Below are 15,711 nucleotides of genomic sequence, written 5' to 3'. Positions count from 1 at the left end.
CACCAATTAAATTTAATCATGACTTTTAAGAAAGAAAGCTGTTGTTAATAGTGTTATTATTGTGTCGTTGATATCGTTCATGCCCATACATATCCCGAAGAAAGTTCTAGATTAAGACCATTAAGTCATCGGAGATTTGTCAAAGGCTACCACTGATGGTGCAATAATACAATTTGTGTTGATCAAGTGATGTGATGTCTACAGTAAGAAAAGAATCATCAATGACTGCTTTGGAATGTGCACTGCGTTGCGACTGTAGTGCTAAGCGAACAGTTAAATTTTAAAAGCGCGGTTATAAGATCTAACAGATCTTCTTGTTTTTTTTCGACTTCGGTGCGAGCAGACCCAAGCTTCCACTCGGCCAAATTTGGAGTCACGCAACCTGTGATGTTTACTCGCCAAAAGCTGTTGAAACAATAAATCTCATCTTTCGCGGGAATAAATTAAAAACCCAGCGCTCCTCAAAAATTATATTTTTTCACCAGAAATTTAGCTCGGAACATATACATATTTATATTTGTTTGAATCGTCGATGAAATGACCTTTTCCGGATATTTTTTCCTTCGGGGTCAACCGAAACCTCAGATTACAAAATCACGCCGAACCCACATGTTGCAAAAAAATCTCTTCAAAACCCTGACTTCGAAGCGATATAACACTTCAGCGTTAATAGCTACCACACATCGGCAGGCGGTAAATCTATTCGTTAACAATTCAGCTTTATCGTGTTAAAATTTGAGCGAAATCGAACAAAACCAGAATTAATTAGAATTTTTTTGTGACCTCACTTCCCAGACTTGTCCTAACAAAGGAAGCAACGGTCGCCCATAGCAACCGAAAAACACCAACATAACAAAGCCGACGTTTCGGCCAAAAAACTCCACAATTATCGCCTGAGAGTTTAAACTTGAATGGGAACATCTTTTTCGAACCTTTTTCAACTGATTTAGACGAAAGACTGGCCTCGGCGGGCTACAAAAACGACAAAGAGAAAAAACAGAACAAGACAGCAGAACAAGCCGATAATATTTCATCGCGTGGCTTTCGACACGAAAACGAAAATACAGCTTACTTCTGGATAAATTCAGCCTTAGAAGCCAGCAACCCGTCCCAAATTACTTTCTGTATCCTTACAAATGTCCTGATTTCCATCTCCGAAAGATTTTGCCCCAATTTTGAGCAAATAAACATTTCGCCGGCGGCGACCGCCATTACGGTGGCTTGCATACTAAATTAGCTAACTTAACAAAATTCTCCCGAGGGGGAATATACGACAAATTTGGTTAGAATCAAAAGTAACGCCAATTTTCTGTCACGTTTTCAATCTGTGGTCACTGGAGTGACCAAAATCGATACATCGGTCGGGATAGGGTTTTTTTATGACTTGTGTGACTACTTTGCTAGCCCTTTACTCGTGGAAAACACCAATTAAATTTAATCATGACTTTTAAGAAAGAAAGCTGTTGTTAATAGTGTTATTATTGTGTCGTTGATGTCGTTCATGCCCATACATATCCCGAAGAAAGTTCTAGATTAAGACCATTAAGTCATCGGAGATTTGTCAAAGGCTACCACTGATGGTGCAATAATACAGTTTGTGTTGATCAAGTGATGTGATGTCTACAGTAAGAAAAGAATCATCAATGACTGCTTTGGAATGTGCACTGCGTTCCGACGGTAGTGCTAAGCGAACAGTTAAATTTTAAAAGCGCGGTTATAAGATCTAACAGATCTTCTTGTTTTTTTTCGACTTCGGTGCGAGCAGACCCAAGCTTCCACTCGGCCAAATTTGGAGTCACGCAACCTGTGATGTTTACTCGCCAAAAGCTGTTGAAACAATAAATCTCATCTTTCGCGGGAATAAATTAAAAACCCAGCGCTCCTCAAAAATTATATTTTTTCACCAGAAATTTAGCTCGGAACATATACATATTTATATTTGTTTGAATCGTCGATGAAATGACCTTTTCCGGATATTTTTTCCTTCGGGGTCAACCGAAACCTCAGATTACAAAATCACGCCGAACCCACATGTTGCAAAAAAATCTCTTCAAAACCCTGACTTCGAAGCGATATAACACTTCAGCGTTAATAGCTACCACACATCGGCAGGCGGTAAATCTATTCGTTAACAATTCAGCTTTATCGTGTTAAAATTTGAGCGAAATCGAACAAAACCAGAATTAATTAGAATTTTTTTGTGACCTCACTTCCCAGACTTGTCCTAACAAAGGAAGCAACGGTCGCCCATAGCAACCGAAAAACACCAACATAACAAAGCCGACGTTTCGGCCAAAAAACTCCACAATTATCGCCTGAGAGTTTAAACTTGAATGGGAACATCTTTTTCGAACCTTTTTCAACTGATTTAGACGAAAGACTGGCCTCGGCGGGCTACAAAAACGACAAAGAGAAAAAACAGAACAAGACAGCAGAACAAGCCGATAATATTTCATCGCGTGGCTTTCGACACGAAAACGAAAATACAGCTTACTTCTGGATAAATTCAGCCTTAGAAGCCAGCAACCCGTCCCAAATTACTTTCTGTATCCTTACAAATGTCCTGATTTCCATCTCCGAAAGATTTTGCCCCAATTTTGAGCAAATAAACATTTCGCCGGCGGCGACCGCCATTACGGTGGCTTGCATACTAAATTAGCTAACTTAACAAAATTCTCCCGAGGGGGGGGGGGGGGGGATACGACAAATTTGGTGAGAATCAAAAGTAACGCCAATTTTCTGTCACGTTTTCAATCTGTGGTCACTGGAGTGACCAAAATCGATACATCGGTCGGGATAGGGTTTTTTTATGACTTGTGTGACTACTTTGCTAGCTCTTTACTCGTGGAAAACACCAATTAAATTTAATCATGACTTTTAAGAAAGAAAGCTGTTGTTAATAGTGTTATTATTGTGTCGTTGATATCGTTCATGCCCATACATATCCCGAAGAAAGTTCTAGATTAAGACCATTAAGTCATCGGAGATTTGTCAACGGCTACCACTGATGGTGCAATAATACAGTTTGTGTTGATCAAGTGATGTGATGTCTACAGTAAGAAAAGAATCATCAATGACTGCTTTGGAATGTGCACTGCGTTCCGACGGTAGTGCTAAGCGAACAGTTAAATTTTAAAAGCGCGGTTATAAGATCTAACAGATCTTCTTGTTTTGGGGGAAATTTACTTCCGGTAGCCGTATCAGCGCCAGCCGTAGCGATTTGCTTAAAGTCCCTAATCTTGTAGCTGCGGTCAACAACAGTCTTTGAGGTAATATCTGTATTAAATTAGTCTTCAGATTGTAGATCAAATCTATTTACTCTGGAACTATGAAACGTGAGTTGATTTTCTAGTTGTTCTTGTGTTTCGTAAAATCAATGCAGTTTTGTCTGTTTCAGTTCATGAAACAAAATACGGGGGTCACTAGTCGTTTGAATGTCTCCATTTCAATAAAAAGTGAAAAGGTCAGTCACTGGATTCAAATCCTAACTTCTGTGATTTTAAACATCAACGTTTGGTAACCTTTTAACGCCGGCAAAATGCGCCAAAATGGACAAATTGAATTACCAACCCATCCAGGCCGAGCTGATACAAAATATAACACCACTAAAACGCTCTCCAAACTAAATAAAATGATTCTCTTGTTGCGATGCGAAACTTTGCTTGCTTGAATTTCTAACTGTATTCTCTGCTGAAAGCATTACATACAGGGAAGACAAAAACCTTCAGCTTTCGTTTTCATCGACACCGTTAATAAGCATTGCATCAACTTCGTTGTTACCGGGAAAAACGTGCAGAGCTCTGAGACAATAGATACCTTGTTCATCGGAAGGGGTCCGATAACAAGACGGGATTTACTTTCTTTAAACTTTTGTTTGGATATTTCTTCTTTCATCACTTACCACTGACAGCATCAAAGTTCTCTTTCACACGAGCTTGATGAGAAGCTTTCTGTTCTTTCAGAGCATCTTTGATTTGTTGAATTTCCATGGTGAATTTTAAATCCATCATTTTCGTGTCATCGACGAGTGTCTGCATTCTCATGAACAGTGCGATCGTCAACAGAATTGCGCTAACAGATAAAATCGAGGAAGCCTTGTGAAGATTCCCGCTACGTTTCTCTATTAACATTATTTTCGCATCTTTAGCGCAGCCATCCATAGCTCTTTGATGTTGAATTGTGAAGTGAGATGTGAAGCAATCGAATTTAGCTGAACACTCGCGAAAACTATACGTGATCTGAACAGCATCCAGACTGGCAAGTAAATAATGAATATCTGGAGTATTGCATTACGGAAAAAATGCCAATCAAGAAAAGATCGAGTTATGAGGGCTTCCGTGTGAAGTTATTAGGTGCTGGGAACAAGCGTTTCAATCAACAGACCCCTTCAGGTTCTAGGGGGCATTATGGGTAATCAGGTCAAGATTGTAAAGAAACAAGGCGGCAAAAGACACGTTTTTCTTCATATTTCCGCTCTGAGTTTGTTTTTCGAGAAGAAACTTTTGCTGTAAATAGAGAAACCCCTTTTTCTACGTTTACTAGCGTTTTTGAGTCGATTGAACTAGGTACTACCCTACTTCTCAGAGTATCGGAGATGTTATTTTTGTGGCTTGAGCGGCTAAGACTTGATCAAATTATTCGGTTTTAATGGTAAAAAAATTCCTACGCCCTCAACAATCACTCAATCGGCTCAAAAACGCTGGTACAACTAGAAAAGGGGTTTCTCCATCTACAGTATATGTTTTGTCTCCAAATGTGAAATCAGAACGGAAAGATAAAGAAAAACGTATGTTTTACAGCTTTACTTCTTTGTAAATTAATTTGCACGGATCACCCATAATGCCCCTTAGAGTGTGAAGGTGTCCGATACTCATTAAGAGATTTCTATTTTGTGTAGGTGGGAAAAAAATAATTTTCCGGAAAATGCCACTAAAATGCTCGAAAAAATGCAACATAATGTACAAAAGCTTAACTGCAGCCTAATTCTGAAGCCATGTTTTCTTTACTATATTTGACGTTTTAGATTTTCCAAGTCGATAGTAGTACAGTCACAGTTCCGTCAGTTTGGATTTTAATGTGCTCCAGTCGACCTTGGTACTTAACATATCCACCGCAGAATTCTTCATTCACTGTCAACACCAAAGCGGAAATCAAGATCCTTTGCATAAATGGGGCCAAACTTTGAATAACAATACCTTACACATCCTTAGCCTCGTACTGATGTTGTCAGACAAAGCATTTTGCACAGGATTGTGAGGCTTACAATGTATAAATTAATTAAATTTAGCAGTTATTTATGCAAAGGGTCTATACACTTGGACTGAACTCATTATTTCAGTCTTACAGCGGATAAATAACCACACTTTAAAAAAAAAAAAAAATAGATAAAAAATGAAACGGCGGCCGCACAAAGTTTCAATTTCATGTTCAAGCTCAATGACACAATGTAGTTAAAGTTCTACTCGAGCAACGAAGTTCAACAACTAAAACTGTCAACCAATTTAACTGTTCTCGTATTAATAGTGTTGGGTTCTGTTAGAAGGTTTGTTGAAGCATAACTTAATATGTGGATTGATCAGTAACATCAAAATCGTCATTTAGCTTAACAACAACGTCGGTGGGTGCGCAAACGCGGTAACCAATTCTTAAAGAGTCACTCGAAATGCGTTAACTAGAAAAAAGTAGAGAACTCATTGGCGGATCTAGGGGAGGGTCCGGGGGGCCCGCCCCCCTTACTTTGGGTAAAAAAAAGACGAAATTACTGATGGAAGAAAAGCCGGCGGGGCAAGCAAAATAAAACCGTCCCCCCCCCCGCTCCCCGTCTTAATTCAAGGTCTGGATCCGCTACTGGAACGTAAATAGTCAAATAATGATGCAAACATTGCCCCCAGCCCATTAGAAAGTACACTACGTGTCTTCTGATCATCTGATCTTATCACTAAGATCAATAAGACTTTAATCGTCGCTTTAGACTGAGTGGCTAGTCGCCTAAGGTCTTCTACATTGTGATAATTTATATACTATGGGTCCCTTCTTTACTCAACAACTGCCTGAATAATAACAACAAACTAGAATTCTGGAAATCTGAAAATAAAAAGCTGTTAAAACTAGAATTTAGTTAGCTTAGCAGCATCACCTGGGAGTGCAAAAAGCATTCTGTCAGCTTCACAGCTGTAGCTTTTGAAAACATTATGTCGGGGGTACCAAGACTGATGAAATTATAATGGCATAGTGATGATACCAAGGTAATAAATAACACAGGACAAGTACACGGTAGATTGCAAAAGCGTGGGAAGCAGAGAAACATAAATACCCATGGCTTATCAAATGGTAATACACTATCACAACCCAAGTGACAAAATTTAATTTTTAAAATCCTTCACAGCTCAAAGCATGTAATAAAAACAGCAAGAAGAATAGTTACGTAGCATTTGTTTGATTCTTTTAACAAACTGAGTTGCTATACAGTTCTCCTGGCAAAATAGCCACTGTCCATATTTAAGCTGAACGTCTATAAACGATGTTTCTTTTACAATGAACGTCGTAGCTAATTTAGAAATAAGGTTCTTTGAAGGCGAATAAACACTATTAAGTACTTTTTTCAGCTTCACGCTTTTTGATAACCTCTTACCGGCAAAGTCTGGTTTGAAAGGTCGAAGCCAATGAGTTTGCGTCATCGAAACTACGAAGCCTGTTTGTTTCCGAAGGCTCTAATGTTGCATTTGGATAAAAAGTTAACATGAATTATCAACGGAAATTGTCTTACACATCAATTAGTTATGATACATAACAAAGTGGAAAGTATTTTTCACAAATCAAGAATCATACATCTATTATTTCTCATAAATCTTGCACAATACCTCATAAATCAAGCCTTAGAAAACAATTGCAGAGCGGCTTTTTGTATATAAACTACTTTCTATATATATATATATAGCTCAAACAGATGATTCACCATGTCCAGAATAATATTGCCAATCAGAAAGCTTCCGACGCTTTTATTTAGGACTCACCATATTCGCGAAAAGGTGAGTCACTGGCGAGCAGAAGAGACCAGCCTTGGAATGGCTGAACAGACACCTTCTTGTTATCGTCAGTGTAAAGAGTGAAGCCCAGCATTCCTGCCACAACAGCGGCAGTGTCTTTCACACCAGACGGGTTTTTGAGGTCGATTGGCACACTTACCAGGCCACTTGTCATCTCATCGATATCCATGGCACGTTTTTTTCCCTCCAAAAACTCGGTGATCCATCCTCTATAGTGGTACTCGCCAGGGACGAAATACATACCTGATGCGTACACATTCTCGTAGCTCATAATATGGCTCCACCATTCGCTAACCGCGCTGCCCTTGTAAGTAGCCAGCAGGTTGCTGAAAACTTTTTCGACAACATCCCACCACTCTGACGGCAAATCGAGATCATTCTCAATGGGCTCCAGCAGTGTCCGCAGTACCTTCAGTTTGGATTTTAATTTGCTCCAGTCGTCTTCAGTACCTAGCATCTCTACTGCAGGGATTCCACATCCACACTTCATACCAAAGCTGAAATACTCTTGGACTGAAGTCATCATTGTGATCTGCGAAACAATCTTCTGCACTGCAGTTGTGGTGCTGAAATCTGCTGTCATGCCATCCACGAACTCAGGCACTCTGATGTTCTCTTGTACTCCCTTCGATATTTGATCAAAGAACCAGCTGTAGTCAACAGTATAGATGCTTGTATCGGGCACTACTACCTCGATGGTTTTCTTTCCTTCGTGATCAACGAACATCTTACGAACGGACTCTTTTTTGGCGTTTCTGTCGATGGCAGAGGCGACTCGTTTAATGACACAGAACCACCAGTCATCTGGAGAGGTTCGAAGTTTCCAGTGATTATTGTATGCCGTCAAAACGGCGGCAAACAAACCACAATCTCCAATGGAATAAATTGCCTCCTCGGATCCTACAGCATTAACTACTTGTTTTGACACAGGGAGTACTGGAGGTTTCTTCACTTTAGCGCTGTTCTGCTTCCTTAGCTCATCGATGTGAAACTTGGTACGAAAGGCGTATTTGTCAATCAATTGCTTGGCTTGGCTTGGCGAAAGCTTGGAGTCGTCGAACTTAGATGGAACCAGGCTGCTATCAAGGGATATGCATTTGATATCCAATCCATGTTCCTGTTGAGTACTAATGGCAGACGACTTGAAACGGTCGTCATTTTCCATTCTGTATGCAGTCAAATTTACGAAAACTATACAATTCTTTGGCGGACAAATAAGCACACTTTAACTAGTATTGGCAGGTGTGCAAATGTTATGATTTAGTGTCCTCGCTTTCTTGAATGATAACCAATGAACTTTAAGTACTAAAATTATCAACCAATCTTGGCCGTTTTCCCAATGATAAACCGTTTCGAGCTCCACTGACCTTGAACAGGCCTTAAAACTTCCTGTTTACAGTTTTATGTCGCCCCAATATCAAGACATTGTTTAAAATGTAAGACATTGAATTATTAGACAAGATAAATGTCTGCGTCAATCGCTTTACGTTTGTCGCACGCTATTCTAAAACCTTACTAGCTCTGAAAATTGAAAAAAATCATATTCACCCCGGCACTGACGATGCGTAAATATCATATCAGCTCACTCAAATTGACACCAATCTTGACTGTTTTCGAATGATAAACAGTTTCGAACTCCACTGACCTTGAACAGGCCTTAAAACTTCCTGTTTACAGTTTTATCTCGCGTCAATTGCAAGACATTGTTTTAAACTGTAAGACATTGAAAGATAAGACATGATAAATGTCTGCGTCAATCGCTTTAGTTTATTTAGTCGCACGCTATTCTAAAACCTCCATCAAATCAGCTCACTCAAGTTGACACCAAGCCAGTAAAAACTAGATGTTTATTGATGCATAACTGCATGTACGAACCCGCAAGAACAAAAGCGTCTATTTTTGAGATAGGATTAAAAGCGTGGAATTGAAAGCCGCCCTAGTACTTCCTTATGCAAATGTGGTTCAAGAGAAATGAAGCGCATGTCGATTAAAGACGTTTACACATGTAGCAGACGTTTTTTCTAGCAAACGCCTGAATAAAAGCTAACTTATTATCTTTAGATCGAAACCAGATTCCCAGTTATGGTTCGGAGAGTGAAAACCAACATGGCAGTTTATTGAGTTCATAGCTGAGGCCATTGAGAAAGTTATCCCGAGAGGACAAAAAGCAATTACAAGAGATCTCGTGAGTAAGACTACAGGCTTATCAACAGTCTTAGCAAGAAACATTGAGACAGGAGGAACATTCAATATTCAGCTTAGAATGTATAATTAAATTCAGGGGCGATTTATTAAAAGGGTCTATACTCTTGGACTGAACTCATCGTTTTGATCAGTCTTACAGCGGATACATAACCACATTAAAAAAAGAAAACAGTAGAACATCAGCGGACGTACAAAGTTTTAATTTTATGTTCAAGCTCAATGATACAATGTAGTTAAAGTTCTATTTTGAGCAATGAAGTTCAACAACTAAAATTGTCAATCAATTTACATGTAACTGCTCTCGTATTAGTAGTGCTGGGTTCTGTTAGAAGGTTTGTTGAAGCATAACTTAATATGTGGATTGATCAGTAACATCAAAATCGTCATTTAATTTCACAACGATGTCGGTGGGTGCCCGAACGCTGTAGCCAGTTCTCCAAGAGTCACTCGAAATGCGTTTACTAGAACAAAAGAAGAGAACTCAGTGCCGGATCTAGGGGAGGGGCCCGGGGGACTCACTCTCCCCTTATTTTAGGTAAAAAAAAGAAAAAATAGAAATCAGAGAAGGAAGAAAAGCCGGCAGGGCAAGCAAAACAACCGCGCTCCCCCCTCCCCCCCACCCCCGCCTTAGCTCAAGGTCTAGTTTAAAAGGTGGAAGCCAATTAGTTTGCGTCATCTGAACTACGAAGCCTTTTTGTTTCCAAGGCTCTAATGTTGCATTTTGATAAAAGTTAACATGAATTATCAAAGGAAATTGGCCTACACATAAATTACTTGTGATACATAACAAAGTGGAAAGTATTTCTCACAAATCTAGAATCATTCATCTGTTACTTGTCATAAATCTAGTACAGTACTAGTACCTCATAAATCAAGCTTGAGAAGAAAATTGCATAACCTTTTTGTATATAAACTATTGTATATCCCATACATGTAGTTCAAACAGATGATTCACCATGTCCAGAATGGTAATCTCAATCAGAAAGCTTTCGACATCGTTATTTAAGACTCGCGGTATTCGCGAAAAGGGGAGTCACTGGCGAGCAGAAGAGACCAGCCTTGGAATGGCTGCACAGACACCTCCTTGTTCTCGTCCTTGTGGACAGTGAAGCCCAGCATTCCTGCTACAACTGCGGCAGTGTCCGTCACGCCAGACGGGTGTTTCAGGTGGATTGGAGCACTTACCAGGCCACTCGTCATTTTATTGGTATCCATGGCATATTTTTTTCCCTCCAAAAACTCGGTGATCCATCCTCTGTAACGGTACTTGCCATGGACAAGGATGCCACATGCATACTTGTTTTCGAAGCCAATAATATGACTCCACCATTCGCTGACCGGGCTACCCTGGTACGTAGCCAGAAGGTTGCTAAACACGTTTTCCACTACATCCCACCATGCTGATGGCAAATCAAGGTCGTTCTCAATGGGTTCCAGCAGTGTCCGCAATACCTTCAGTTTGGATTTTAATTTGCTCCAGTCGTCTTCAGTACCTAGCATCTCTACTGCAGGAATTCCACAGGCATACGTCACACCAAAGCGGAAATATTCTTGGACTGAAGTCATCATTGTGATCTGCGAAACAATCTTCTGCACTGCAGTTGTGGTGCTGAAATCTGCTGTCATGCCATCCACGAACTCAGGCACTCTGATGTTCTCTTGTACTCCCTTCGATATTTGATCAAAGAACCAGCTGTAGTCAACAGTATAGATGCTTGTATCGGGCACTACTACCTCGATGGTTTTCTTTCCTTCGTGATCAACGAACATCTTACGAACGGACTCTTTTTTGGCGTTTCTGTCGATGGCAGAGGCGACTCGTTTAATGACACAGAACCACCAGTCATCTGGAGAGGTTCGAAGTTTCCAGTGATTATTGTATGCCGTCAAAACGGCGGCAAACAAACCACAATCTCCAATGGAATAAATTGCCTCCTCGGATCCTACAGCATTAACTACTTGTTTTGACACAGGGAGTACTGGAGGTTTCTTCACTTTAGCGCTGTTCTGCTTCCTTAGCTCATCGATGTGAAACTTGGTACGAAAGGCGTATTTGTCAATCAATTGCTTGGCTTGGCTTGGCGAAAGCTTGGAGTCGTCGAACTTAGATGGAACCAGGCTGCTATCAAGGGATATGCATTTGATATCCAATCCATGTTCCTGTTGAGTACTAATGGCAGACGACTTGAAACGGTCGTCATTTTCCATTCTGTATGCAGTCAAATTTACGAAAACTATACAATTCTTTGGCGGACAAATAAGCACACTTTAACTAGTATTGGCAGGTGTGCAAATGTTATGATTTAGTGTCCTCGCTTTCTTGAATGATAACCAATGAACTTTAAGTACTAAAATTATCAACCAATCTTGGCCGTTTTCCCAATGATAAACCGTTTCGAGCTCCACTGACCTTGAACAGGCCTTAAAACTTCCTGTTTACAGTTTTATGTCGCCCCAATATCAAGACATTGTTTAAAATGTAAGACATTGAATTATTAGACAAGATAAATGTCTGCGTCAATCGCTTTACGTTTGTCGCACGCTATTCTAAAACCTTACTAGCTCTGAAAATTGAAAAAAATCATATTCACCCCGGCACTGACGATGCGTAAATATCATATCAGCTCACTCAAATTGACACCAATCTTGACTGTTTTCGAATGATAAACAGTTTCGAACTCCACTGACCTTGAACAGGCCTTAAAACTTCCTGTTTACAGTTTTATCTCGCGTCAATTGCAAGACATTGTTTTAAACTGTAAGACATTGAAAGATAAGACATGATAAATGTCTGCGTCAATCGCTTTAGTTTATTTAGTCGCACGCTATTCTAAAATCTCCATCAAATCAGCTCACTCAAGTTGACACCAAGCCAGTAAAAACTAGATGTTTATTGATGCATAACTGCATGTACGAACCCGCAAGAACAAAAGCGTCTATTTTTGAGATAGGATTAAAAGCGTGGAATTGAAAGCCGCCCTAGTACTTCCTTATGCAAATGTGGTTCAAGAGAAATGAAGCGCATGTCGATTAAAGACGTTTACACATGTAGCAGACGTTTTTTCTAGCAAACGCCTGAATAAAAGCTAACTTATTATCTTTAGATCGAAACCAGATTCCCAGTTATGGTTCGGAGAGTGAAAACCAACATGGCAGTTTATTGAGTTCATAGCTGAGGCCATTGAGAAAGTTATCCCGAGAGGACAAAAAGCAATTACAAGAGATCTCGTGAGTAAGACTACAGGCTTATCAACAGTCTTAGCAAGAAACATTGAGACAGGAGGAACATTCAATATTCAGCTTAGAATGTATAATTAAATTCAGGGGCGATTTATTAAAAGGGTCTATACTCTTGGACTGAACTCATCGTTTTGATCAGTCTTACAGCGGATACATAACCACATTAAAAAAAGAAAACAGTAGAACATCAGCGGACGTACAAAGTTTTAATTTTATGTTCAAGCTCAATGATACAATGTAGTTAAAGTTCTATTTTGAGCAATGAAGTTCAACAACTAAAATTGTCAATCAATTTACATGTAACTGCTCTCGTATTAGTAGTGCTGGGTTCTGTTAGAAGGTTTGTTGAAGCATAACTTAATATGTGGATTGATCAGTAACATCAAAATCGTCATTTAATTTCACAACGATGTCGGTGGGTGCCCGAACGCTGTAGCCAGTTCTCCAAGAGTCACTCGAAATGCGTTTACTAGAACAAAAGAAGAGAACTCAGTGCCGGATCTAGGGGAGGGGCCCGGGGGACTCACTCTCCCCTTATTTTAGGTAAAAAAAAGAAAAAATAGAAATCAGAGAAGGAAGAAAAGCCGGCAGGGCAAGCAAAACAACCGCGCTCCCCCCTCCCCCCCACCCCCGCCTTAGCTCAAGGTCTAGTTTAAAAGGTGGAAGCCAATTAGTTTGCGTCATCTGAACTACGAAGCCTTTTTGTTTCCAAGGCTCTAATGTTGCATTTTGATAAAAGTTAACATGAATTATCAAAGGAAATTGGCCTACACATAAATTACTTGTGATACATAACAAAGTGGAAAGTATTTCTCACAAATCTAGAATCATTCATCTGTTACTTGTCATAAATCTAGTACAGTACTAGTACCTCATAAATCAAGCTTGAGAAGAAAATTGCATAACCTTTTTGTATATAAACTATTGTATATCCCATACATGTAGTTCAAACAGATGATTCACCATGTCCAGAATGGTAATCTCAATCAGAAAGCTTTCGACATCGTTATTTAAGACTCGCGGTATTCGCGAAAAGGGGAGTCACTGGCGAGCAGAAGAGACCAGCCTTGGAATGGCTGCACAGACACCTCCTTGTTCTCGTCCTTGTGGACAGTGAAGCCCAGCATTCCTGCTACAACTGCGGCAGTGTCCGTCACGCCAGACGGGTGTTTGAGGTGGATTGGCACACTTACTAGGCCACTTGTCATCTCATCGATATCCAGGACATGTTTTTATCCCTCCAAAAACTCGGTGATCCATCCTCTGTAACGGTACTCGCCAGGGAAATACATGCCACATGCGTACATGTTCTCGAAGCCCATAATATGACTCTACCATTCGCTAGCCGCGCTGCCCTTGTAAGTAGCCAGAAGATTGGTAAACACGTTTTCCACTACATCCCACCATGCTGATGGCAAATCAAGGTCGTTTTCTATGGGTTCCAGCAGTGTTCGAAGTACCTTCAGTTTGGATTTTAATTTGCTCCAGTCGTCTTCAGTACCTAGCATCTCTACTGCAGGAATTCCACACGCATACGTCACACCAAAGCGGAAATATTCTTGGACGGAAGTCATCATTGTGATCTGCGAAACAATCTTCTGCACTGCAGTTGTGGTGCTGAAATCTGCCGTCATGCCATCCACGAACTCAGGCGCTCTGATATTCTCTTGTACTCCCTTCGATATTTGATCAAAGAACCAGCTGTAGTCGGCAGTATAGATGCTTGTATCGGGCAATACTACCTCGATGGTTTTCTTTCCTTCGTGGTCAACGAACATCTTACGAACAGACTCTTTTTTGGCGTTTCTGTCGATGGCGCAGGCGACTCGTTTAATAACACAGAACCACCAGTCATCTGGAGAGGTTCGTAGTTTCCAGTGGTTATTGTATGCTGTCAGAACGGCGGCAAACCAAATGAACGGCAATCTCCAATGGAATAAATTGCCTCCTCGGATCCTACAGCATTAACTACTTGTTTCGACACGGGGAGTCTTGGAGCTTTCTTTACTTTTCCGCTGTTCTGCTCCCTCAGCTCATCGATGTGACACTTCGTACTAAAAGCAGATTTGTCAATCAATTGCTTGGCTTGGTTTGGCAAAAGCTTGCTGTCGTCGAACTTAGATGGAACCAGGTTGCTATTAAGGGATATGCATTCGATATCCAATCCATCATTAGGTTTAGTACTAATAACAGACGACTTTAAACGGTCGTTTTCCATTCTGTATGCAGCGAAATTTACGAAAAAGATCAATTCTTTGGCGGATAAATAATCACTCTTAAACAAGTATTGGCCGATGTGCAAATTTTATGATTAAGTGTCCTTGCTTTTTTCGAATGATAACCAATGAACTTTAAGTACTAAAATTATCAACCAATCTTGACTGTTTTCGAATGATAAACAGTTTCGAACTCCACTGACCTTGAACAGGCCTTAAAACTTCCTGTTTACAGTTTTATGTCGCGTCAATCGCAAGACATTGTTTTAAACTGTAAGACATTGAAAGATAAGACATGATAAATGTCTGCGTCAATCGCTTTAGTTTATTTAGTCGCACGCTATTCTAAAACCTCCATCAAATCAGCTCACTCAAGTTGACACCAAGCCAGTAAAAACTAGATGTTTATTGTAGCATAACTGCATGTATGAACCCGCAAGAACAAAACCGTCTATTTTTGAGATAAGCTTTTAAGCGTGAAATTGAAAGCCGCCCTATAGTACTTCCTTATGGAAATGTGGTTCAAGAGAAATGAAACGCATGCCGATTAAAGACGGTTATACGTGTAGCTGAAGTTTTTTCTAGCAAACTCCTGAATAAAAGCTAACTTATTATCTTTAGATCGAAACCAGTTCCCAGTTATGGTTCGGAGAGTGAAAACCAACATGGCAGTTTATTGAGTTCATAGCTGAGGCCATTGAGAAAGTTATCCCGAGAGGACAAAAAGCAATTACAAGAGATCTCGTGAGTAAGACACTACAGGCTTATCAACAAGCTCAGCAAAAACCATTGAGACAGGAGGAATATTCAACCAACTGTGATTTAGAACACTTAGCCCCACAGTGAAATGCGAGAATTTGGCTAGCTCCATTAGTAAGCAAGAAAAACGGAATCCTGGACTGTGATTGGCTACCCGAGCCGGCAAGATAGCGCTATCTCGCCCGCTCAATATTACCCGGTGTGTCCCGCAAAAAGATAGTGCTCTTTTTCCATATAATAAATCC

At 40.2% G+C, this 15,711-nt stretch overlaps 3 protein-coding genes and 1 pseudogene across 4 annotated transcripts in view; all 4 read right to left on the bottom strand.

Moving 5' to 3' along the window:
• LOC149110789 (uncharacterized) overlaps positions 1-4,434 on the bottom strand; it is a 34,672-nt gene extending 30,238 nt beyond the window's left edge. The window contains exon 1 of the mRNA XM_089291180.1: positions 3,902-4,434. Within this exon, the coding sequence (XP_089147306.1) occupies positions 3,902-4,160 (259 nt within the window). The 5' untranslated portion in view covers positions 4,161-4,434. The remainder of the gene's footprint in view (positions 1-3,901) is intronic.
• Positions 4,435-6,348: 1,914 nt separating this feature from the next.
• LOC149110788 (uncharacterized) lies at positions 6,349-8,678 on the bottom strand. The gene has a single exon (XM_089291191.1). The coding sequence runs from the start codon at positions 8,209-8,211 to the stop codon at positions 7,003-7,005; it is 1,209 nt and encodes a 402-aa protein (XP_089147317.1). The 5' UTR covers positions 8,212-8,678; the 3' UTR covers positions 6,349-7,002.
• Positions 8,679-9,430: 752 nt separating this feature from the next.
• On the bottom strand, positions 9,431-11,933 carry LOC110045599 (uncharacterized). 2 transcript variants are annotated; one of them, XM_089291193.1, is made up of 2 exons: positions 10,437-11,926; positions 9,431-9,712 (listed from the first exon to the last, which is right to left on the bottom strand). In XM_089291193.1, the coding sequence occupies exons 1-2, from the start codon at positions 11,457-11,459 to the stop codon at positions 9,710-9,712; spliced, it is 1,026 nt and encodes a 341-aa protein (XP_089147319.1). In that variant the 5' UTR covers positions 11,460-11,926; the 3' UTR covers positions 9,431-9,709. The 2 variants fall into 2 exon arrangements, with proteins under 2 accessions (XP_089147319.1, XP_089147318.1); XM_089291192.1 differs by having other exon boundaries at positions 9,431-11,933.
• Positions 11,934-12,678: 745 nt separating this feature from the next.
• LOC110045600 (uncharacterized) lies at positions 12,679-15,327 on the bottom strand (annotated as a pseudogene).
• Between the last annotated feature and the right edge of the window lie 384 nt (positions 15,328-15,711).

Source organism: Orbicella faveolata, unplaced genomic scaffold, assembly GCF_042242905.1.
Source record: "Orbicella faveolata isolate gen_17 unplaced genomic scaffold, um_ofav_v1 contig_24, whole genome shotgun sequence".
Taxonomy (NCBI): Eukaryota; Metazoa; Cnidaria; class Anthozoa; order Scleractinia; family Merulinidae; genus Orbicella; species Orbicella faveolata.
The sequence above is the reverse complement of the archived record's forward strand: the minus strand, read 5'-3'. Positions and strand labels throughout refer to the sequence as shown.

Bases quoted from the DNA above. Each gene is read 5' to 3' on its own strand.
- LOC110045599 (XM_089291192.1), bottom strand. From the start codon at position 11,459: ATGGAAAATGACGACCGTTTCAAGTCGTCTGCCATTAGTACTCAACAG.
- LOC149110788 (XM_089291191.1), bottom strand. From the start codon at position 8,211: ATGGAAAATGACGACCGTTTCAAGTCGTCTGCCATTAGTACTCAACAG.